The following is a 24,548-nucleotide window of genomic DNA, read 5'->3' as shown; positions in this document are numbered from 1 at the left end:
TTGATTTGCAAACAAGATAAATCAAAACATTAAGTGATCCGTGATGTACTGTCAATGTAATTATTAAGAAATGACGCTTTAGGCTATTGATTATATTCAAAATAAGATAGCTAAAAGGAAATACAACGTTAACGGGGTTTTATTATTTCATATGGTCAATGGACATCTATATATGAAAAAACCGCGGAGTGCTACCATTTAAAGGGGTGCGTTTTAGAGAAATGGGTGAATTAGTCCCTGGGCACAGGTTACATTAGGGTGAGTTCTATGCACTTTTGGTACAAACATATCTACATAAATATTGTTCCTGGTTAAATTTCCTATCTAAATATCACTTTTTAAAGTCAATGATAATTTTTTTTACAAAAATATATTCAAAAGAAAAAGCACAAAGAAACCCAAAAGAAAGAAATTTTGTTTTTTGTCCCATAACTTTTGTCCACTAGGATATAGGTATAGACATTGCTTTACAGAAAAAAACCTACATATTTCTTCTTTAAAATGTTGTTTAGTAGAAGTAATTTTGATTCATAGTTTTCGAAATATGATTTCTCAAAACTTGCTACTCACAGCAATTTTGGGCAATTTTCCTGGTTATTTCGCAAATATTGTTTGTAACTATTTTCTACGTAACTTTAGGTATATGCAATGGTACACGTAATAGGAATAGAAATCAATTACCTTTAAAATGGTCTACCGTATAACGTTGTACGACTTTTTTTAAAAAGATTATGGTTTTTCAGGGTTTTATACTTTTAACGATTTTTTATAATATAATATAAAAATAAAATAATATTACTATATAATATAATATTATATAACATTATATTATGTATATTATATACATGTTATAATATTATATTATACAGGGTGTCCCGAAAAGATTGGTCATAAATTATACCACACATTCTGGGGTCAAAAATAGTTCGATTGAACCTACCTTACCTTGGTACAAATGTGTTCATAAAAAAAGTTACAGCCCTTTGAAGTTACAAAATAAAAATCGATTTTTTCCAATATATCGAAAACTATTGGATATTTTTTATTGAAAATGGACACGTATCATTTTTATGATAGGAACATCTTAAAACAAAATTATAGTGAAATTTGTCCACCCCTTAAAGATTTTATGGGGGTTCTGTTCCCTTAAACCCCCCAAACTTTTGTGTACGTTCCAAGTAATTCATTATTGTAGTACCGTCGGTTAAACACAACGTTTTAAAAACTTTTTTGTCTCTCAGTATTTTTTCGATAAGCCAGTTTTTTATCGAGATACGGCTAATTTTTTAATATATTTACATAAAAATTTTATGGGGGTTTTGTTCCTTTAAACCCCCCAAATGTTTGTGTACGTTCCAATTAAACTATTATTGTGGTACCATTAGTTAAACATAGTGTTTTTAAAACTTTTTGCCTCTTAGTATTTTTTTGAAAAGTCACCTTTTATCGAGATGTGGCTTCTTTTTTAAAATATACTTGAAAATGTAAATTACAAATAAATTTTCAGATTATTAACAGGTCTCTATAATCGTACTTAACCATATACAAATATGTGGTAGATTCGACAAATATTCAAAATATCTCGATAAAAACTGACTTTTCGAAAAAGTACTAGGAGGCAAAAAAGTTTTAAAAACACTGTATTTAACTAATGATGTCACAATAATAATTTAATTGGAACGGACACAAAAGTTTGGGGGGGTTCAAGTGAACAAAACCCCCATACAATTTTGATGGGGTGCACAAATTTCACTTTAATTTTTTTTTAAGATGATGTTGCCATGAGAATACATGTCCATCATTTTTGTAACTTTCATTTTTGGATTTTCATTTTTTAACTTCAAAGGGCTGTAACTTTTTTTGTGCATTATTGTATATAGGTAAGTGAGGTTCAATCAACTTATTTTTGACCTCATAATCTGTGGTATAATGTATGACCATTATTTTCGGGACACCCTGTATATTATATATTATACCTAATATAAAAAGAATATTATTTTTTACATTTTTTACGATTATTTTTGAAATTTCTCATTATAACTTTTTTTTTCATGTACATGAATATACTATATATTGTTCAATAAAGAGGGCTTACTGACTGTTCTTTAAAATGGTGTATCATCTATATATAAGTATGTAATGGAAACCGAGTGATTCTTTGATATTTTCTTTGCGTGATTCTTTTACAAAAATTACATAAACATTAGTCTTAGAAAACATCACTTTAGTTAAAATTATTTAAACGTTGACATTTAAAAAATTTTCAAAATCAAAGTCAATCTCTTCGTTAGCAATAGCTTCAATATCTTCCTCTGACACCTGTTATCTTAGAGTTCCCACAATTAGTACCCATGCACATGCCCCTTTGCAGAATATTGAAAAACTAATTCCTATCTTCCTACAACCGCAGTTTTTTGTACATCCTTTGGTACATTTACATGCTATTCTTTCAAGCAAAGCTTGTGGTGCAGGAGCTTTGACAGTAAATATTGGAATTAATCCATATTTTGAAGTTTGCCCGGCCGAGTCAAGTGGATCCAAAGTATTACCTATAAAAAATAAGATTCAATCATAACACTTCTTCTTCTTCAAGTCCGTCTCCTATCGGAGGTTGGAAATCATCACAGCTATTCTTATTTTACTGGCGGCTGCCCTAAATAGGTCGATGGAACTGCAGCCGAACCATTCCCTCAGATTTCTTAACCAAGATATTCTGCGCCTACCGATACTTCTCTTACCCCTGATTTTACCCTGAATGATCAGTCTCAGCAGCGAGTATTTGTCACCTCTCATAACATGGCCAAAGTATTCAATCATAACACACAATCACATAAAAAAGTTATAATGAGGAATTTAAAAAATAATCCTAAAATCAAAAATCGTTGCAAGTACTTATTACATTTTCAAAAAGCATATCTTATTCCAAAATAATCCTAGAAAATTTTATAATACACCATTTTAAATTAAACAGGATAAGCTTTCTTTTAAACTATACAGGGTGTCCCGAAAAGATTGGTCATAAATTATACCACACATTCTGCGGTCAAAAATAGTTCGATTGAACCTAACTTACCTTAGTACAAATGTGCTCATAAAAAAAGTTACAGCCCTTTGAAATTACAAAATAAAAATCGATTTTTTTCAATATATCGAAAACTATTAGAGATTTTGTATTGAAAATAGACATGTACCATTCTTATGGCAGGAACATCTTAAAACAAAATTATAGTGGAATTTGTCCACCCCATAAAAATTTTATGGGGGTTTTGTTCCCTTAAACCCTCCAAACTTTTGGGTACGTTCCAATTAATTCATTATTGTGGTACCATTAGTTAATCACAACGTTTTTAAAACTTTTTTGCCTCTTAGTATTTTTTTGATAAGCCAGCTTTTATCGAGATGCGGCTTATTTTTTAATATATTTACATACAAATTTTATGGGGGCTTTGTTCCTTTAAACCCCCCAAATGTTTGTGTACGTTCCAATTAAACTATTATGTTGGTACCATTAGTTAAACACAGTGTTTTTAAAACTTTTTTGCCTCTTAGTCTTTTTTGATAAGTTACCTTTTATCGAGATGTGGCTTCTTTTTCAAAATATACCTAAAAATGTAAATTATAAATAAATTTTCAGATTATTAACAGGTCTCTATAATCGTACTTAACCATATACAAATATGTGGTGGATTGGAAAACTATTCAAAATATCTCAATAAATAGTGGTTTATCGAAAAAGTACTAAGAGGTAAAAAAGTTTTAAAAACATTGTGTTTCACTAATGGTGCCACAATAAGATTTTAATTGGAACGTACACAAAAGTTTGGGGGGGTTTAAGGGAACCAAATCCCCATAAAATTTTTATGGGGTGCACAAATTTCACTTTAATTTTTATTTAAGATGTTTCTGCCATAAGAATGCCACATGTCCATTTTCAATCAAAAATATCCAAGAGTTTTCGATATATGAAAAAAAATCGATTTTAATTTTGTAATTTCAAAGGGCTGTAACTTTTTTTGTGTGCACTATTGTATATAGGTAAGTGAGGTTCAATCAACCTATTTTTGACCCCAGAATGTGTGGTATAATTTATGACCAATCTTTTCGGGACACCCTGTATAATATATACCTAAATGTAGAAAAAAAAAAGTTATAATAGGAAGTTTAAAAAATAATCGTAAAAAATATAAAACTCGTTAAAAGTATAAAGTCTTGAAAAAGATAACCTCTTTAAAAGAAGTCGTACAACATTATACAGTAGAAAATTTTAAAGGTTATTGATTTCTACTCCTCTTACATGTACCATTGCATATGCCTATAGTTACGTAGAAAAAAGTTACTGAACAATATTTGCGAAATAACAAGGAACATTGCCCAAAATTGCTGTGAGTGACGAACTTTGAAACATTATATTTTGAAAACTGTCCATCCTAATGACCTCTACCAAACATCATTTTAAAGAGAAAATACGTAAGTTTTTGTTTCTGTGAAGCAATGTCTATACCTATATCCCCGTGGACAAAAGTTATGGGACAAAAAACAAGATTTATTTCTTTTGGGTTTCTTTGTGCTTTTTCTTTTGAATATATTTTTGTAAAAAAAAGTATCTTTGACTCTAAACAGTTATATTTAGATAGGAAATTTAACCAGGAACAATTTTTATGTAGACGTGTTTGTACCAAAAGTGCATAGAACTCACCCTAATGTAACCTGTGCCCAAGGACTAATTCACCAATTTCTCGAAAACGCACCCCTTTAAATGGTAGCACTCCGCGGTTTTTTCATATATAGAGACTCATTGACCATATGAAATAATAAAACCCCGTTATCGTTGTAGTTCCTTTCTATAGTACATAATCAATAGCCTACTTATCTGAGCCTCGGGTTTGGGGGGAGGGGGGGTGGGACAAGTCGGCAAATTAGTAGTTTTTTACATATTTTGCGGTTTAGCATAAACAATGTTGTATAGAAAAATGTTCTACAATAAATCTTAATAAAAAAAGGCCCGATGCATAATCCTCCTAAAACTAACGGTTCCACAGTTATGGAGGTAGTATAGTATAATTGGTCCAAAAAAAGGCCTAACCTAAACATCCAAAGTAAAAGTTTTCCTCCAACACCAAATTGTTCTATATGGTCTACATATTGTTCAGTAAAAAGTTACACCATTTTGAGCGTCGGGTTTGGGGAGAGGGGGAGGGGAGAAATTGGTAAATTAGTAGTCTTTTACGTTTTTCGTCAATATTTCTAAACCTTAGCGGTTTAGCGTGAACCATATTCTGTACAAAAATATTCTACATTTAATTTGAAACGAAAATTTTACTGTTGGAAAGATATTCTTGCAACATTGTCCATAGAAAGTTCAGAGTGGGTTTCTTCGTACCAGAGATTTATATGGCCTAGGCCTGTAGAAACCTCTTGAAGGTGAGTTTGTGGTTAGTTTGTCGTTTCTTCAAGGGTTTATCAGTAACATACCACCAGCCATTGAAATAGCAAACTACATTAAAAAACACAATTCTATTTAAAAAATTATTTTCCTCAGTAATAATATTATAATTTGCCCAAAAAATGTAAAAAATACGAAAAACCTCCACTTTACACCCTCCGTAACTTCGGAACCGTTGATTTTAGAACAATGATGCATAGGACCTCTTTCGTTTCAAATTTAATGTATAACATTTTTATAAAGAATATTGTTCACGCTAAAATGCGTTTAGAAATATTGACAAAAAACGTAAAAAAACCACTAATTTACCGATTTCTCCCCTCCTCTAACTTTTTTTTGAACAATATGTGGAGTATATAGAACAATTTGGTGTTGGACGAAAACTTTTATTTTGGATGACGGGGTTAGGCCTTTTTTTGGACCAATTATATCTACTACATTACCTCCGTAACTTTGGAACCGTTCGTTTTAGAAGGATTATGCATACGACTTATTTTGTTTAAAATTTATTGTAGAACATTTTTGTATAGAGCATTGTTTACGCTAAACCGCATGGTTTTAGAAATATTGACGAAAAACTTAAAAAACTACTAATTTACCGACTTCTCCCTCACCTACCCCCAAACCCGAAGCTCAAAACAGTGTAACATTTTACAGAACATTATGTAGACCATATAGAACAATTTGGTATGTTGGAGAAAAAATTTCACTTTGGATGTCTGGGTTATTCCTTTTTTGGATAACCTAAATCATACTAATAGTCAAACACTACTTCCCTATGGCTCAACACTAACGAATTCTTAAAATAATACACTACTTCACTAAACAGACATCGATACAGATAACAGAAGAGATAAGCGAATCGTGCTATTATTACACTTAGAAATCTGAAGCAGGTTTGTCTTCTTCTTCTTTAGTTTATTGGCCTCCACCTACTTGGGTATTTGGCCAGCTCATCGTCGCGGAATAAGGGAAAAATTCCTTATTCACTTACAATTTGGAGTTAGTACATTGCACAATTTGATTATTCTTCTTCTTCTTCTTTTTCTTCTTCTTCTTCTTCTTCTTCTTCTTCTTCTTCTTCTTCTTCTTCTTTAGTTAACTTAGCAGGTTTGTCAAAATGACAGTGACTATTTTTTTTTGTTGACTAATCAGTTATTTAGTTATAATTTTATCGCTTCTCCAGAGCAACATCGACGCAATAGTGGAGTCAATGAAGGTTTTCACCTCCGATTTCGTTGAACCTCCATCGATTTTCATGAAAATTGGTAAGTATGTAGAGGATACCTCAAGAATCAAAGGTGACATGGTGCCAACTTGCGCTTTTACCCTGGGGGGGGGGGATGCCACCCCTTCTCGGGGGGTGGAAATTATTTTTTTAAAAATAATACCACTAATCGATAGAGGGACAAATTATAAGTAAAATTTGTTATATAAAGTTATTCCAATAAATCAATAGTTTTTGAGTTATTAAAGATCAAAAGTTTTGATTTTTCCTGAAAAAAATCCATGTTTTAAAGCAGTTTTTCATAAATAACTCAAAAACCATAAGTTTCTTTAAAAAAGTTGTTATTACCAAAATCGAAGAAAATATAAAAATAAATAAGCTCCTTCTTTGAAAAATCCTTTATTACATATACAAAGTAAGTTATATGCAATTGAATATATATTTTTTTCCGCGATTACTCAAACCTTAGTATTCAAGCTTAAATAACAGGAAAACGATGCCCTTTGTTAAATATAGATACTAAACATTTTATTAAAGTACTTAAAGGCTTTGTTAAAGGTAACTATCAAAAAGCTATATAAGAAGTCGATAGCATCAAAATTAAGCAAGTTATGATGGAAATAAGAGGACCCTTTCAGATTTTTTAGGGAAGAATGAAAAATGAAACATACGTCATTTCTACAAAAATTAAAATTTATAGTAACCCATTTAAAACTTTATTTATTTTAACATGAGTAATCACATCAACAATTTTGACCGGTTTAGAATGCATATTTTTGAAAAAAAAATACGATTAAAAAAAATTTGAATTTTTCAAATTTTCGTGAATTTCATGTTCTTTTGATAATAACTCCAAAAATACTCGATATACTTAAAAAATGGTAGAGAACAAAATTTTAGTTTTAACTTTATTTAAGCTTTTTATTTTTTTAATATTTTTGTACGACAAAAAATAACCGAGATAGAAACATTTAAAACCTAAATTTTACTGCGAAAACCATGTAACCGGGGCCCTTTCACCTTGTATTTAAAAAAAATAAAGAATTTAGAAAATTATGTTTAATACAGTGTTATAGACCTTGTACTTAGCCTGTAAGGTTTTTTGGATAAATCTCATATTTCAAAAATTACCTGAGTTATTTTAAGAAAACCAATAACGTTTTCTTTGAAAAAATTTTATAGCGGAGATTTTGTATGTACACAGGTTGTGGGAAGTCCAATTAGTCGTTTGTTGTAGGAGATACGAAAAAAGTTTATTTAAGTGAGATTGGGGCATAGATAATATCAGAATTTAAATACATTTCCAAATATACAGGGCCACCCATATTGACAGGGTGAATCAAAATTACCTTTTGTTTAATGGAACACCCTGTATATTTTTACATTTTTGGATTTTCCTCTATGTTTTATTTCTTAAAATATCAGGTTTCGTGATGTTATACGAAGTAGTTTATTTAAAAGATAATTACGTTTTTTTTTCAAATTTCATAGCAATATTCACCCCCTGTATAATTGTAGTGATTTGACATCAGAAAATCAGTTTATGTTCAAGTGATTTTTAATATAGTCTATTATTGTTAAAAATTATTAATCTAGCAAAACGTTTAATACTGTAGCTAATACAGGGTTGGTCGAAACTGAATGAGTTTTTTCTCAAAGTTTGAGAGTATGAGTTTTCTCAAACAGAGCAGCCTGTAATGCCTGTAATGAGCATAATAATAAAATGCTATTGTATGACACTTTATTAGTTCCCACCCTGCCAGTGAGAACTGAATTTATTTTTGAAATCCCTAACTTTATGTCTTTAATTATTTTAAATATTGTGAACGATTAAAAAACAATCAAATTAAATTGAAATGAATAACCAGTGTATATCTTCCACATTTACTTCATATTTAACGTAGCCTGTACCATAACATTGCACAGATTATTATCCCTGTATAGCAACGATATACCATGAATGTGAATTCATACTTGAGAAATGTCCTATATCCAGTCTCACAAAAAAACGGATTCTTTAAACATAATATATCAGACAAAATCAGCCAAAGTGATTTGCGATATCTAATTAAAGGCCGTACCAAGTTGGTTTTGTTGAATATAGCATGAAAGCACGACGATACTTTAGTGATAAGCGTATATTTCGTAGTAGCTATAGTATGTTGTTTTATATTATGTATTACCTATATTAAATTAGTTGTAGTATGTTTCGTTTATCTAAAAAAATGTAAAACAAACAAAAATCCTGTTTTTCTTGTAGCTGTTTTTTCGTATGGATATTGTTTTATATTGTAGTAAATTGAATTTAGTTTTAGTATGTTCCGTTTGTTTGTAGAATTATATTTTATTAGATTTGCTTTAATTACTAAAATAAATCAATTTTCTATTATATTTTATGTATTTGTGGAAAAGGAAACCTAGCATTAGCGTCCACATTTCTATAACGGCCAATTGTTTTCTATTTTTAGTGGCCGTTATTGGCAGGTTCTACTGTACCAATAATATTTTATTAAATTATGAAATATTATTTAAATAAAAAATTTATAAACTTGATAAAAGAAAGTTTGCTTAGAATTTACTCCTCTATCTAATTATGGGGTTATTTTTAATAAAATAGTGTTCACCCATGAGAAGGGGTAACATCTACCCCCAGGATAAAAGCGCAAGTTGGTACCACATCATTTTTGTTTCTTGAGGTATCCTCTAACTACTTACCAATTTTCATGAAAATTGATGGAGGTTCAACGAAATCAGGGGTGAAAATCTTCAGTGACTGCCTTTTTGGAAATATAAAAGAATAATTTTTTTCGTGATGGTCGATTTGCTAATTTTCTGATTTTTGGTTGCTATAAGGTTTGAAAAATTAATAAAAATTATAAATCATGCATATGAATGTAAAAAAATATTTATTTTACTTAATTAAACGAGATTGCTTGAGCCAGAATGCTGAAATCTGCATTTTTATCATTAAAAAAAAAAGGTGGATTTCACCCTAAAATGCAGAAAGCGCAACTTGGTGCCATATCACTTTTGTTTTTTGAGGTATCCTCTAACTAATCAACAATTTTCATGAAAATCGATGAAGGTTCAAAAAAATCGTGGGTGAAAACATTCAGTGACTACACTTTCAGAAATATAGAAGAATTTTCGTGATTTTCGACTTGTTAATTTTCGGATTTTTGGTTACTATAAGGTTTGAAAAATTAAAAAAAAAATGTAATTCATGCACATAAATATAAAACAAATATTTATTTTTCTTAATTAAAGATTACTTGCGCCATAATGCGGAAATCTGCATTTTTTACAATTTAAAAAGTAGGGGCGTATTGCACCCCTAAAATGCAAAAGCGCAAGTTGATGCTATATAACTTTTATTGCTTGAGGTATCCTCTAACTACTTACCGATTTTCATGAAAATGAAAATTTTCGTTGAAGGTTCAACGAAATAGGAAGTGAAAACTTACAGTGACTGCACTTTCAGAAATCTAAAAAATAATTTTTAAAAAAGGGGTGTATTTCACCCCTAAAATGCAAAAAGCGCAAGTTGGCACTATGTCACCTTTATTCCTTGAGGTATCCTTTAACCACTCACCAATTGTTATGAAAATCGATGGAGGTTCAACGAAATCTGAGGTAATAACTCATATCCACCTTCATTGACTCCACTACAAGTACACATTACTAAAATTATGGAAAATTTACTTTTAAAAATATTTTTACAGGAAAGTAATCAAGTGAAGTTTAAGTGAATATTTTTGAAACTGAAATAACTTTTTTTAATGGTAAATTTAGTCTATTTTAAATTAATGACACTCTTAGTGTTTTGATAAACTTTTTGAGTCTACACAGGTCTCAGAACTTTGCAGGCTCCCAGTTGCGTCATTGTTCTTCCAATATTTTTAAAATAGTTTCTGAATCGGTTTAAGTTGGTCTACAATAGTAACATTAAAAAAACTTAAAGAAAGGTTTTATTGTCAGCAAATAATACAAACTACTCAAAATGATAAAAAATAACAAAAACACTACTCAGAATTCCTAAAAAGTAACATTTGTTTTTTGAACACCTTCAAAAAAATTAAAAAAAAACATTCACAATTCAAAACAAGCTATTAAAAAAGGTTCGTAATATTTGGAAATTATATTACTTGATAATAAATCTTCTTTTTATTACATCTTCTACATTTCTTGTTCTTGTCACTCGTCTACTTTTTACGGTTATAGCATAGGCTTGATTCAATTCCACCTGTTTGTAGCTGCTTTTGTAAAATAACCTATCACTGTCCTTCTCAAATCGAATCATTTTAATATCTGACAATTTTATTTGTTCGCCGTGTATATTTTTCTGTCAGTTGAAGCCGATGTCGTTAGTAAGCGTTTTCAAATCGATGAAGTCATTCTAAATTAATTCTTTTACTATAAGAGAGTTTCCTTTTTCCTTTGCGTTTCTAATAATCGACACAATTTGATCGGGAACGTATATCGGTCGTGACTTTTAGCTCTTTTCATAGCTTTTTCGATGGTACTGTGGACTACATCACCTTCGTTTTGTGTATGACCTCGGATGAGATACTTGTGTGTTATGGAATTTAACTGAAACTTCTTAATTGCGTATACTCTGGGCTAATTAGCAAAATACAAGGAAAAGTTATTTACCAGCAATTTTATTGCTGGAATCGAATCTTATGATTGTATATATTAATAATATAGGTATGCAAAGTCCGCAGATAGTGTGCTACTTTTTTTATAAACAAAATGGCGACCGAAAATCGTGTTTTTTTCAATTTTTGCTCTATAACTCCAAAGATTTTAACTTTACACCAAAAACACCCAAATAAAAATTCACCGCAATTAAATTCTGCATAGAGACGTGTTTTTCCTCCCGATTCACTTCGATGAAAACTTTCCCCGGAAAAGCGGGTTTTTCCAACAAAATCTTTAATTTTCAACTAAAATTTTAGATAAGTAACTGTTAATCAATAATTAAATAATTTGGCAATGTAAAAGCTCTTTTCGTATAGATTATGATTCCAGAAGCCGATGGAAATCGAATGAACAGTTTAGCAACAATTGAATTGTTAATTAAAAATTTACGGTCGCTATAATAACGACAATAATTATGATGCATAAGAAAAACTATGATTTTTTTATAAAAAGACACTATACCTATCAAATGTACTTTACAGAATTGAAATTGGACGATTTAAGCGGCCTCAGGAATATTTTAAAGTTATAAACAATTTTTAGGCTTATAAACAAATAGAATATCTCGGGAAATATTAAACTAAATTAAATTGTGAAAACGGTACTCGAAAAACAGCGGCAGGACGCTTCTTTTAAAAGAAAAAACGTTTAATGGTGACGAGTGGTTCCTGAGATACAACCGGTCAAAATTGACCGGAATTTACGGCAGAGATATAAAAAATAGGATCATAATTTTAAACCATCACCTTTTTATTTTTGTCCTCTTTCTCCACACCAATTTTCATATCTTTAAAATACTCATAACATATATTATTATAATAAAAACTATCGATAATACGTGTGAAAATTGCCAAAAATAGCAAAATTCCAATCAAAAATTAGGTTGGAGAAAATGTAACCCTCAAAGTTCAAAATCGGTATACGTTAAAAAAATGCATTTTCTCGGCTTCCCATGGAGCAATTTTCTTCATTCTTTTTTTGTTCCCTAATAACTCGAGTAGAGCCATCGAACTAATGCATTTATAAATGTCAAACTTGCTTTTGTTTTGTTATAATAGATTTATTTATTTATAAGAACAGAAAACTACATATTTTTTCCAGTTGTAAGCTTTTTTTTAGATAAACTTACTACAAGTGTACCTTTTAAAGTTAAAAACATAAATATTCTCATTTGAAAGCTGTATAATTATTTAAACAATTTTTATTTAAACAAATTAAAATTTTGTGTTATAATAAAAAATTAATTTATTATAACAAAACAAAAGCAAGTTTGACATTTAATAATGCGTTAGTTCGATGACTCTACTCGAGTTACTTGGGAACAAAAAAAGAATGAAGGAAATTGCTCCATGGAAAGCCGAGAAAATGCATTTTTTTAACGTATATTGATTTTGAACTTTGAGGGATACATTTTCTCCAACCTAATTTTTGATTGGAATTTTGCTATTTTTGGCAATTTTCACACGTATTATCGATAATTTTTATTATAATAATATATGTTATGAGTATTTTAAAGATATGAAAATTGGTGTGGAGAAAGAGGACAAAAATAAAAAGGTGATGGTTTAAAAATAATGATCCTATTTGTTATATCTTTGCCGTAAATTCCGGTCAACTTTGACCGATTGTATCTCAGGAACCACTCGTCATAATTAAACTTTTTTTCTTTTAAAAGAAGCGTCCTGCCACGGTTTTTCGAATAACGTTTTCAAAATTTAATTTAGTTTAATATTTCCCGAGATATTCTATTTGTTTATAAGCCTAAAAATTGTTTATAATTTTAAAATATTCCTGAGGCCGCTTAAGTAGTCCAATTTCAATTCTGTAAAGTGCATTAGATAGGTATAGTGTCTTTTTATGAAAAAATTATAATTATTCTTATACGTCATAATTATTGTCGTTATTATAGCGACCGTAAATTTTTAATTAACAATTAAATTGTTGCTAAAATGTTCATTCAATTTCCATCGGCTTCTGGAATTATAATCTATACGAAAAGAGCTTTTACATTACCAAGTTATTTAATTATTGATTAACAATTACTTATCTAAAATTTTAGTTGAAAATTAAAGATTTTGTTTGAAAAACCCGCTTTTCCGGGGAAAGTTTTCATCGAAGTGAATCGGGAAGAACACGTCTCTATGCAGAATTTAATTGCGGTGAATTTTTATTTGGGTGCTTTTGGTGTAAAGTTAAAATCTTTGGAGTTATAGATCAAAAATTGAAAAAAACACGATTTTCGGTCGCAATTTTGTTTATAAAAAAAGTAACACACTATCTGCGGACTTTGCATACCTATATTATTAATATATACAATCATAAGATTCCATTCAAGCAATAAAATTGCTGGTAAATAACTTTTCCCAAAAATGGCCTATTCTCCGATAATCAGCCCAGACTAGTAGTAATATAAAAAATTACATAAATTAATTAACATAATAATAATACAAAAAAGCTGTTGTTTGTCCCATAGGTACTGGCAGGGCAGTTTGTAGGTTGTACATTACCAAAACTGTATTTGATCCTTCTTCTTTTGCTACTTCTTTGTCTGAAGCTTTCTCAGTTCTACTTAGTTCTTTTTCCTCTTGATGTGACATACTGACATTGTAATTTTTCTTTTTCTTCGTCAAGCGCGTTTTTAAATGATTCACACAAGTCGCATTGGTCTTTCTTTGAGAAAAAGAAACCAATATTGAATTGTGTAGTAATATGTGGTCGTAGGCGTCACAGTTTGCAGCAGGCTAGCCCAAATCTTCTTGTTGCTTTTTATAGTGTTTGTGCATTTCTGCAATGGATAAACCGCCATCTATAACCTCTCTTGATGTGTTAGCTCTTTGGTAATGCCTCTCTGTACTAGGTATAGAATTTATATGTGATTTTACAGACACCATCATTTCAGGGTTCATCTTTACCTGTTGACCATGTTTTCCACGTTTATCTTGCGGTACAATTCCAGACCCAGAAGCTTTTGATTGGATAATTGTTCTAGTTGATCTCTCCTTAATGCCAAAAGTGTTAATCAGGTATGTTTTGCATACATGCATTTTTTTCCATTGCGAAGCAGATAGAAAGCACAGTTCTGTCTTTTAGGTGTTTGGATAGTTGTTATGCGGCGATAACTCAACTGAAGTGGTTCAATACAAGAAGACAAATAATCACGTTGTCTATGCAGTGATCCTAGATTCCAATACTGCTGAAAAAATCATCTCTATGGTCTTCGCTAAACTTCTATGAACACCTCTGAATGCAACGATTAGAGCAAGTAGGCCCCATTGTTTTTTTATTAACAACTTTTCCAGTTCTTGAAATATAACTTTTTCCTGAATTCTTAAGGAGTTTATCTATATTTTTTCGCCATTTTCATATTCAGAAAATAGACCTCTGGGTCTCTTTTTCTCTTTTATGGTAGGGGTCAAATTTGTTTCACTTTCCGACGATATAATATTTTCTGATGGTACATAGTTGTCACTATCTTCTCCAAATAAGCTGTTCTCATCATCTGAGGCATGTTGCCCATCATAGACTGTTCGAGACATTTTTCTCAAAGTGATCTTGGTTGATGAGTGGGTTTCAACAGAATATGATGAACTGGGTTGTGTTTCATAATTGTTTGAAATACGTAGGTTATCTAAAAGTAATTAATAATCAATAAAAGTAATTTCGATTAAAAAAGGAAAGTACCTACCTGGTCCAAGTTCACAAGGCATGTAGGAACATACTATTAGAGTATTGACTCGAGGAATTCGGATTTAAATTCACTGGCTGCAATTCTGATAAAATGACCGCATCATTATTGAGTGTTTCTGAAATGTTATTGTCTTCCAATACTGATGGTTCGTCTGGAGTACTGTTCTCTTTTTGTAGATTGTTTGAAATACGTAGATTATCTAAAAGTAATTAATAATCAATAAAACTAATTTTGATTAAAAAAGGAAAGTACCTACCTGGTCCAAGTTCACAAGGCTTATGTAGGATCATAAGATTAGGGTCTAAACTCGAGGAATTCGGATTTAAATTCACTGGCTTCAATTCTGCTAAAATGACCGCATCATTGAGTGTTTCTGAAATATTATTGTCTTCCAGTACTGATGGTTTCTCTGGAGTACTGTTCTCTTCTTGTAAATTGTGAGTGGCTAAATGAAGTATCAGCTCAGTCCTTTTCATTATTCAAGATTATACTCGCGTTTTATTTCTTCACTGAAATACAAATCTATTATATCGACTGTTTCTACACACACTATTTCACACAAACTTTCAATGTTATTTGAGTTAACAATGACATAAATACTGGTTAAGTGCCTATAAAAACTACTATTCAAAAACCATAACGACGTAAATGTGTACTTGCCGCTTTAATCATCTAGCAAGTCGCCAGAGATATCAAATTTTCTAGGCGAACAATGGACACAACTGTCCGTTACGCTGATGTTCCTCTAAGATTACACCAAAACTTTATTTTATTTTGTCACAATCTACACTTATGTGGTTGTAGAAATATAAACGAAGTGTTCTGTTCGACAGTCTATGACCAACTGACATTTGCGGCTTTTTCGTTCTAACAATATGGCCGAAAGTGCATAATTTCGACAACGACGCAACTGCTTCCCAGCGGCCAATAAATGTACTACCTTTATGGTATTGTTCCATCCGATAGAATGGCACGTTCTGACTTTTTTGACACATTTAACTCAAAACTGCAAAAAATTGCACTTACGTCATTGTTGCTCCGGAGAAGCGATATGTATGTTCTATTCATTGTTAGAGATAAAAAATTTTAGTGGTTTCAATATGACACAAAACGTAGGCATGGGATTATTTGAAGAAAGTGAATTTTTCTGTTAGTCTTAATGGCGGTACAGGCTAGTTTTTTTTAATATTGTATTTAGTTATAGAGTAATTTCCACATACTAACATATTTCTCAAATTGGGCTCTGTACCGCAATTCTTTACTATATGACTGATATGTGTGCCAAATATCTCGACAAAATATTCAAAATTAAAGCCGCAATCTTGGAACGCGTTTTCCGTTTTGATGACGCGCTTCTGTAGCCTCTTGCGAACATTTATAATTTTTTATTTCATATTCTTTTTAAAAACTGTCTAAGATATAGAACGACCAAAATTATAATTTGTAATTTGCAATTTAATTGAGGGTATCAGCTTTTATGGTCCGTGTTGTTCTTTGTCGGATCGATAATATTTTTATCAAATATAATTTATCCTATTGGAAGTTTCACTTATACAAGAGCCCAAAAAATTACCGATTTATATCTTGAGTGACACTGTGACAGTTTTAATTCAACATTAATATCACAAGAGAGTGAGAATAAATTAAAAATTATGCTACAATTTTTCAAAAACTTATTGCCTAGCAATAGACACGAGAGTCCGTAGGACTTGAGTGACTAATGCCGAATAGAAACCAGTTTGAGCGATAAATTATTGGAACATTATTTTCTTTTTATTCTTACCATCGTGTGATATACGTAAATTTTTTTTAATACTTGCATACAAAATTTAAGTCACTGTTAATAAACACTCTGACATTTATCACAATTAATGTTTTTCAACTTGTCAAAGTTAACAGCACAATTTAGCAAAATATTCAGATGAAGGTATGAATAAAATATTAATTATTTATAAAACTACAGTATTATTCATGAAATAATCATATCTAATTAAACTTCAGCTCCTAAAATTCCCGATTTGTATATCCTCGTGACAGTTTGACATACAATGCAGAACTAAAAGTTATAGTCCAGAAAGCCACTGCGCATCCGCTAGGAAAAATATTCTAATTCGGATTTTTTGCACAATCTTACTCGAATAGGACCCCTTTTAACAAATTTGCATGTTGCCAGGACCAAAAGTTGGTCAAAAATTTTTTAAACGTTTTTTTTTTGTTTTTTTTTCCTAAAATTATTTTTTTTGCATGGAACAAATTTTTTCTAGGTTTTTTGGATCATTCCAAACAGAAAAGGTCTTCAGTGACTTTTCTCTAAAGTTGATAGTTTTTGACATATAAGCGATTAAAAATTGAAAAATTGCCAAATCGGCCATTTTTAACCCTCAAAAACTATGTGAAAAACTGAAAATTTGAATATTGCCAAGGTAGGCAGATATTCTTTAAACATTGATTGATGAAATCCCGAAGAGTTTTTTGCAATACAATATCAAAAACCCCTTTGTTTTTTAATTGCCAATCAAGCGTGCGCGACACTATTTTCCACCGTTGCATGTGTATACAGTATGGTGCAAATGAAAGGAATAAATTCGTTATTTCGTAAACCGGTGACTTTAAGAAAAAATCCCAAAATATGTCGGTTTTAATTTTTAAGTTATGATATTGTGGCATATATAGTATACTAGTGACGTCATCCATCTGGGCATGATGACGTAATCGATGATTTTTTTAAATGAGAATACGGGTCGTGTGCTAGCTCATTTGAAAAGTTCTTCAATTCTCTATTCAGTAATATAAACGTGTACATAATTATTTATACAGAGTGTCCAAAAATTTTTTATTAAATTAAATCATTTGGCAAATTGACAAAAAAATTAAATTATTGGACACCCTGTATAAATAATTATGTAAATGTTTATATTACTGAATAGAGAATTGAAGAACTTTGCAAATGAGCTAGCACACGACCCCTATTCTCATTTAAAAAAATCATCGATTACGTCATCACGCCCAGATGGATGACGTCACTAGTATACCATATATTATGTCACAATATCATAACTTAAAAATAAAAATCGACCTGTTTCAGGATTTTTTCTTAAAGTCGCCAGTTTACGAAATAACGAATTTATTCCTTTCATTTGCACCATACTGCATACACATGCAACTTGATTAGCAATTAAAAAACAAAGGAGTTTTGAATATTGTATTGCAAAAAACTCTTCGTGATTTCATCAATCAATGTTTGAAGAATATCTACCTACCTTGGCAACATTCAAATTTTCAGTTTTTCACATAGTTTTTGAGGGTTAAAAATGGCCGATTTCGCAATTTTTCAATTTTTAATCGCTTATATGTCAAAAACTATGAACTTTAAAAAAAGTCACCAAATACCTTTTCTGTTTGGAATCATCCAAAAAACCTAAAAAAATTTTGTTCCATGCAAAAAAAATTATTTTAGGAAAAAAACAAAAAAAAACGTTTAAAAAAGTTTTGACCAATTTTGGTCCTGGCAACATGCAAATTTGTTAAAAGGGGTCCTTTTTGAGTAAGATTGTGCAAAAAATCGGAATTAGAATATTTTTCCTAGCGGATGCGCAGTGGCTTTCTGGACTATTAATTATGTTTCATTTTCTTAAAGGTGACAGTTGTCAAAACTATACAACCTGCAATTAATTTATTTATTAAGCGCAACAGGTCTTGTAGGCCTAGGGCTGAAATGTTTACATTTCTGATTACATAAATAATATAACAAATAACTTAATATAACTTACATAAATTATAAAACTTATAACTTTTATTTTAATACACTTCAGTTTTTTTATACACTCCTTAACCTTCCGATGACCAACCTTTTTTTGTTACAGTTTTTTTTAAATTTTTTTTTAATTTTTATTTATGGCATGGACTTTATGTCATTCAGCTAGTCACAACATGAGTATTAGTGTCATGTGTAGTGTATATGTTGAGTAAGTGTCTTGTTACTTTGCAAAGTCAACGTCATTAGCGTAAAACTACTTGGAATTACACATAATAGACGCTATTTTACTTAACATCAACTTCAGAATATATTGTTTATTTCTAAAATATAGAGAATTTTTTTATTTCAAAATATGAGGATATCTAGAATGATATGAAAGTCAAATAAAAAAATAATGAGTTAAAAATTGAAAATACTTTTGAATTTATTAAAGAAAAACATACGCTGGGGTCACTTTTTCCCCCGCTTGATCTTTCGAAGGTTAACCACCTCTCTCCATCTCCTTCTGTCCAATGCTAGTTCTTTCCATCTCTCAATGTTACTTTTCTTCAAGTCTTCATATACACTGTCCTTCCATCTTTCCTCCTCTTTTGTATTGGTCTTCGTGAGAGTACCATTTTTAGCATTCATTTACTTCCCATTCTCTCTACGTGCCCCAAGTATCTATTCTCTGTGCTTTGATCGTCGTCGTAATCGTTGGCTCTTGATATAGTTCTTCCAATTATTTATTGGTTCTTTTTCTCCACTGACCTTCTATTTTCACACCTACATATATTGCTCTTTGCATTTTTCTCTCCCATCTTTCTAAAAGGTCTGTTTCTGACTTTTTGAGCACCCATGTTTCGCTTGCGTATGTTACTGTAGGTCTGATAAGTCTTATAAATTCTTATTTTTGTTTTTCTTGATACGTATTTGGATTTCAATAATGTGAGTAATGCTCCATATTTTTAATTTCCTTTAGCTATTGTTGCCTTTATTTCCCTTTCTTCATGACCATTTTCATATATTTTGGCTCCCAGGTAAATAATTTCTTTGGCTCTTTTGAACGAGTATGTTTTTTCTTCATCTATTTGTACTATGGTGTTATTCTCTTTTTCTTTTTGGATCTCTCCCATTATCATATACTTTGTCTTTTCTTCATTTATTTTAAGTCCAAATTTTTTGGCTTCTGTTATTATGTTTTTCATTAACTTTTGTTTACTTTTATTTTGGGCACTATTATAACTTATGGAGCAGAGTGTTGGCAACTCACAGGAAAGGAAAGAAAAAATATAGAAGTAGCGGTAATGGATTACTTACGTAGAGCATGCAGAGTATCTAGATTAGAACATGTACCAAATGAGGAAATAAGACGACGGACAAAGAGTTTATATTCCACGGTTGACCATATAGAAACAAAGAAATTGCTATGGTATGGTCATGTTATGAGGATGTTAGAGGAAAGATGGTCAAAAAGATCAATAAATTACACACCCATAAATAGAAGAAGAAGAGGAAGGCCTACAGGAATATGGAAGAAAGGCATAGAACAGTATATGGCAGATAGAGCTATTTACGAAAACGAATGGGTGGATAGAAAACGATGGCGAGCGAAATGTGGGACGCGGAGGAGACCGTAGGAACCCCACTACTTATATATTATATATTAACTTTTGTAGTTCTTTTTTGCTTGTTGCTAATAGCATCAGATCACCTGCAAATGCTATGCATTGGTGGCCGTTTTTAAATATCGTTTCTTGCATGTTTACTCCGCTTTTCCTGATTATTCCTTCCAATGTTAGATTGAATGCCATTGTTGATAGTGGGTCTCCTTGTCGTAATCCTTCCTTGGTTTCAAACTGTTTGGATGTATACCCTTTCCAAGCTATTTCGTTTGTTGTGTTTTCCATCGTCATCTTTATCATCCTGACAATTTTACTTGGTATCCCCAATTCTTTCATCAGTTCGTACATCTGCTGTCTATTTACTGTGTCGTAAGCCTGCTTAAAATCTATGAACAAAGCATATAGTACTGTTTTATGTTCGTAACAGGTAGTCTGTATTTCTTTTAAGGCAAATATTTGGTCAGCCCTTGATCTGTTGTTTCTAAAACCTGCCTGGTATTCCCCCAGCATTTTTTCCGAATAATGACTTAGCCTTTTTCTTATACTTCGTGCCAACAACCTGTAATTAAACAGATGCAAAATACTTAAAAATTATTCTCATGTATCCCAGTATAAAAAATCTGATTGGATAGAATTAAACACGTTGTAAAAATCTTACTACACGATTAGAAATTAGAATCATTAAAACATAATCAGTCAGTAGTAATTGCACGAGAGCTCTAAAATTATCGATTTGTTTTCCGAGTGACACTTTGCCAGATTTTATCGTCACGAGCCGAAGGGGAGTGAAATTATGTTAAAGTGGCACGAGGGCAATAAGTCGATAATAATTTTAGGGATCGAATGTAATCCGCTAAGATTATTTCATGAATAAATCTGCCTTTTTAAATCATTTTAACAAATATTTTATTGATTTATATTCTCCTGAATATTTATTAAACCTGTTTCTTGGTGTTCTCTGTGACAGGTTGTAAATCATTAATGTCACTGAATGTTCATTTTTGCGTAGTAACGAAGGGCATATGACATAATGCTTGACGACGGGAAATGATCAAAAATTATCGGGTATAATATTACAAGAGAGTGAAAATAAATTGAAAATAAGGCGACACACAGTGTTCAAAATTGGTCAAAACGTGATCGAAACTAAATTTGTTTAAACTGTAAAAGTGATCCGGCTGAAAACTTGGAATATTTGATACCGTATAACGAGTATATTATAATAGGAGTCATTTTTTTTAGTTTTCATTCCCTCATTAGGGGGTGAATTACTTAAAAAATATCGTTATACAGGTTGTTTCATTAAGAATGTCAAATCTTTGATTTTTAGATTCTAGACCTCAAAATATTAGGATTTAACCCAGATCACTTAAATAAAATGTGGCTCGTTACAGAGTTACAGGGTGTTTTATTTAACAATTTAATAAATATTTTTGCTCAGTGGTTTAAAACTATTCGACGTATCCTTTTCATACTTGGCACAAGGTGTGGGTGTTGTACACCCTATAAAATTATGTTAAACAAACGTTTCTGGCTATTACCAGAGGCGTACGACAGGGGACAGTGAATGGTTGACCCTTCCCAAATTCTACGCCACTGGCGGAAATGCCATTTTAGCAGAATTTTTGGATTCTCCAATACTATCTATGTAAATAACATACACTTCATTCGCAAAGATAAAGTCATCAGGTTTCGAGATATTTGAAGTTAAACATATAACGGTACATATATTTGATTGATGTATTTTGCCGCTTAATTTTAAACTTCAAATATCTCTATGACCAATGATTTTATCGTTAAGATGAAGAGTATATTATTCATTATTAGTGATAAAACCATAAGTTTTCGAGATATTTGAAAATTAAGCAACACAATACATTATTCAAAATATCTGTGCCGTTACTTGATTAAGTTCAAATATATTACTTTTATATTACAAATGAGGTTTGCTATTTGGTCTTGAACACTATCAGTCTAAATCTCGAGAACTATTGTTTGTACCTCTTGTAAGGTTCTAGGAGGTGGCAAACGCTGTCGTAGTCTTCTGCCAATTATGTCCCACAAATATTCGATTGGGTTAAGATCTAGAGTATGCGGTGGCCAATTCAAAAGCCCGAAGATGTACCTGTTGTAAAATATTCGGTTAAAGTTCATGCAACGTGAGTTCTTGCATTTTCGTGCATAGCAAAAAAATTTTACCAATATAAGGAGCCGATATTACGGTAGCTAAGTTCTTCACTATGTAAGCTCACTACTTGAACATACTCATCGCGGTCAAATTCCTTGTATCGCGTTCCATTTTCGCCAAACATCAAAAAAAAATTACGGACTTAATTGAAGCCTTAAATGATAAATCTATTAATTTTCACAACAAATCAGACACTTTTTGACTATTAACAATTTGACATTTATTATTGTTAATTTCTCATAGCCTACTGTAGGCTTTGTTATTAAACCAAGCAAAAAATGAGGATTTATCGACGAAAAACATGGCTAGTTGTTATAGTCCCTAACTTTTTTATTTTGCAATATAAGCAAATGAATCGAAAAACAAAATGTTAAACAAGCCTAAGGCTACAAGTGAGGTTTAATTTCAACATTTTATAGATGCCAGAATATTCCACAGGGTGTTTCGAACTTTTAGAAAAAACACAGTATTATTGGTACACCTGGTATGCAGTATAATAGCTATTTATAAAACTAATGTACAACATTATCTATTAAGGATTAATACTACTTCATAAAAAATAAAATCTCTTTTCGCAACCCTAACAAACAACATGTGTTTGACATACATGTAAACAATACATACGAGTGCAATTAATTCAGACTAAATGCGCGCAGCGCTCGATGCAAACTTAATGCGCAATTTACTCAGTTGCGCAGTTTTTCGCAGTTTGTCTTATATATTTTTTTATTCCTTACATTGCAATCTTTCATTTAGTGAAGGATTTAACGTGGCACAAGATGGCACAATAAACATAATACGCTGTCAAACATTAATTTTATCAAAAATTGTATAGGTTTTTAGACAGCCGATTATATCAAAATCAAAATCACCTTTCCGTGAAACTAACTATGCTATTTTAATCTTTAAAGTATGTACTTTATCTCAAATAATTACTTTTATATTAGCTATCCACATAAATGAAGTAATATTCCAAGTAAAAGGCAGCTTCTGAGGATTGAAATTGGATGTATAAAATTATACTGAATTTTGTACTTTTGACCATTAATACATCTGGCCCTAACAAACTTAAAAAATCAATTTTTGCTGAGAAGATGCACCATGAATAGTACAAACAAACCCCTTAATTTCGGCATTCTCAGATTTATTTTTTTTTGTACTTACGATCACGTTTCCTTCAATTTTGAACACTGTGCGACAGTTTTTCGAAAATTTGTTTTCTGGCAATAGACACGAGAGCCCGCAGAGCTCGAGTGGCTATTGCCCAATGAAAACAAATTTGAGTAAAAATGAAGCATTATTTCCTTATTTATCCTTACTGTTGTGTGATATTAGTAAGATTATTTTTTAGTGCGTATGTTATGGATATTTTCTTAAATGTAACAGTTGTCAAAACTAGGAAACTGGTTGCCATTAAACAGAAACAATCTACTTAAACAAAATCTATCTATCTATTCTATCTATGTAATTTTCTACAGTAGATAATTCTCAGTATAATTTGAATCTGATTGGACAGAATTAAACACGTGATCAAATATCTTACTAAACGAATGGAAGTTTAAATCATCAAAAAATAATCGCTGTAATTTTTATTTCTGTAGCTTTCTATTGGCCAGAATCTCTCATAAATGAAATAGTCGCCGAAATCTCTATGAATGAAATAATCAGTACTATTACTATCGTACTAAGAATATTCTGAAATATATTAACATATTTCATTTTAAAACATCCTAAAAACTACTGAAGTATGACACGCAACTCTTTTTATACTTTTTGTGATAAAAGCATTTCTCTTCATTCAAATTTAGTCATTTAAAATATTAGATACGATCTTACTCCTTTATACATTAGTTAATGAATACCTCCAATGACATTATTCGGTCTCATATGTCTTTGAAAGGCTTAATAAAGGACGTCAATCAGTATCTCTTGCTAATAT

At 30.9% G+C, this 24,548-nt stretch overlaps 2 protein-coding genes across 3 annotated transcripts in view; one reads left to right on the top strand and one right to left on the bottom strand.

The window, feature by feature from the left end:
- LOC114329416 (uncharacterized protein CG3556) overlaps window positions 1-24,548 on the top strand; it is an 850,435-nt gene that overhangs the window by 552,587 nt on the left and 273,300 nt on the right. The gene's annotated exons all lie outside the window — the stretch shown is intronic.
- LOC114329410 (uncharacterized protein DDB_G0280579-like) lies at window positions 14,714-15,536 on the bottom strand. Its single transcript, XM_028278500.1, has 3 exons — window positions 15,317-15,536; window positions 15,092-15,259; window positions 14,714-15,000 (listed from the first exon to the last, which is right to left on the bottom strand). Exons 1-3 carry the CDS (start codon window positions 15,534-15,536, stop codon window positions 14,714-14,716), a joined length of 675 nt encoding a protein of 224 aa, XP_028134301.1.

This window comes from Diabrotica virgifera, chromosome 7 (genome assembly GCF_917563875.1).
Source record: "Diabrotica virgifera virgifera chromosome 7, PGI_DIABVI_V3a".
Classification (NCBI taxonomy): domain Eukaryota; kingdom Metazoa; phylum Arthropoda; class Insecta; order Coleoptera; family Chrysomelidae; genus Diabrotica; species Diabrotica virgifera.
The sequence above is the reverse complement of the archived record's forward strand: the minus strand, read 5'-3'. Positions and strand labels throughout refer to the sequence as shown.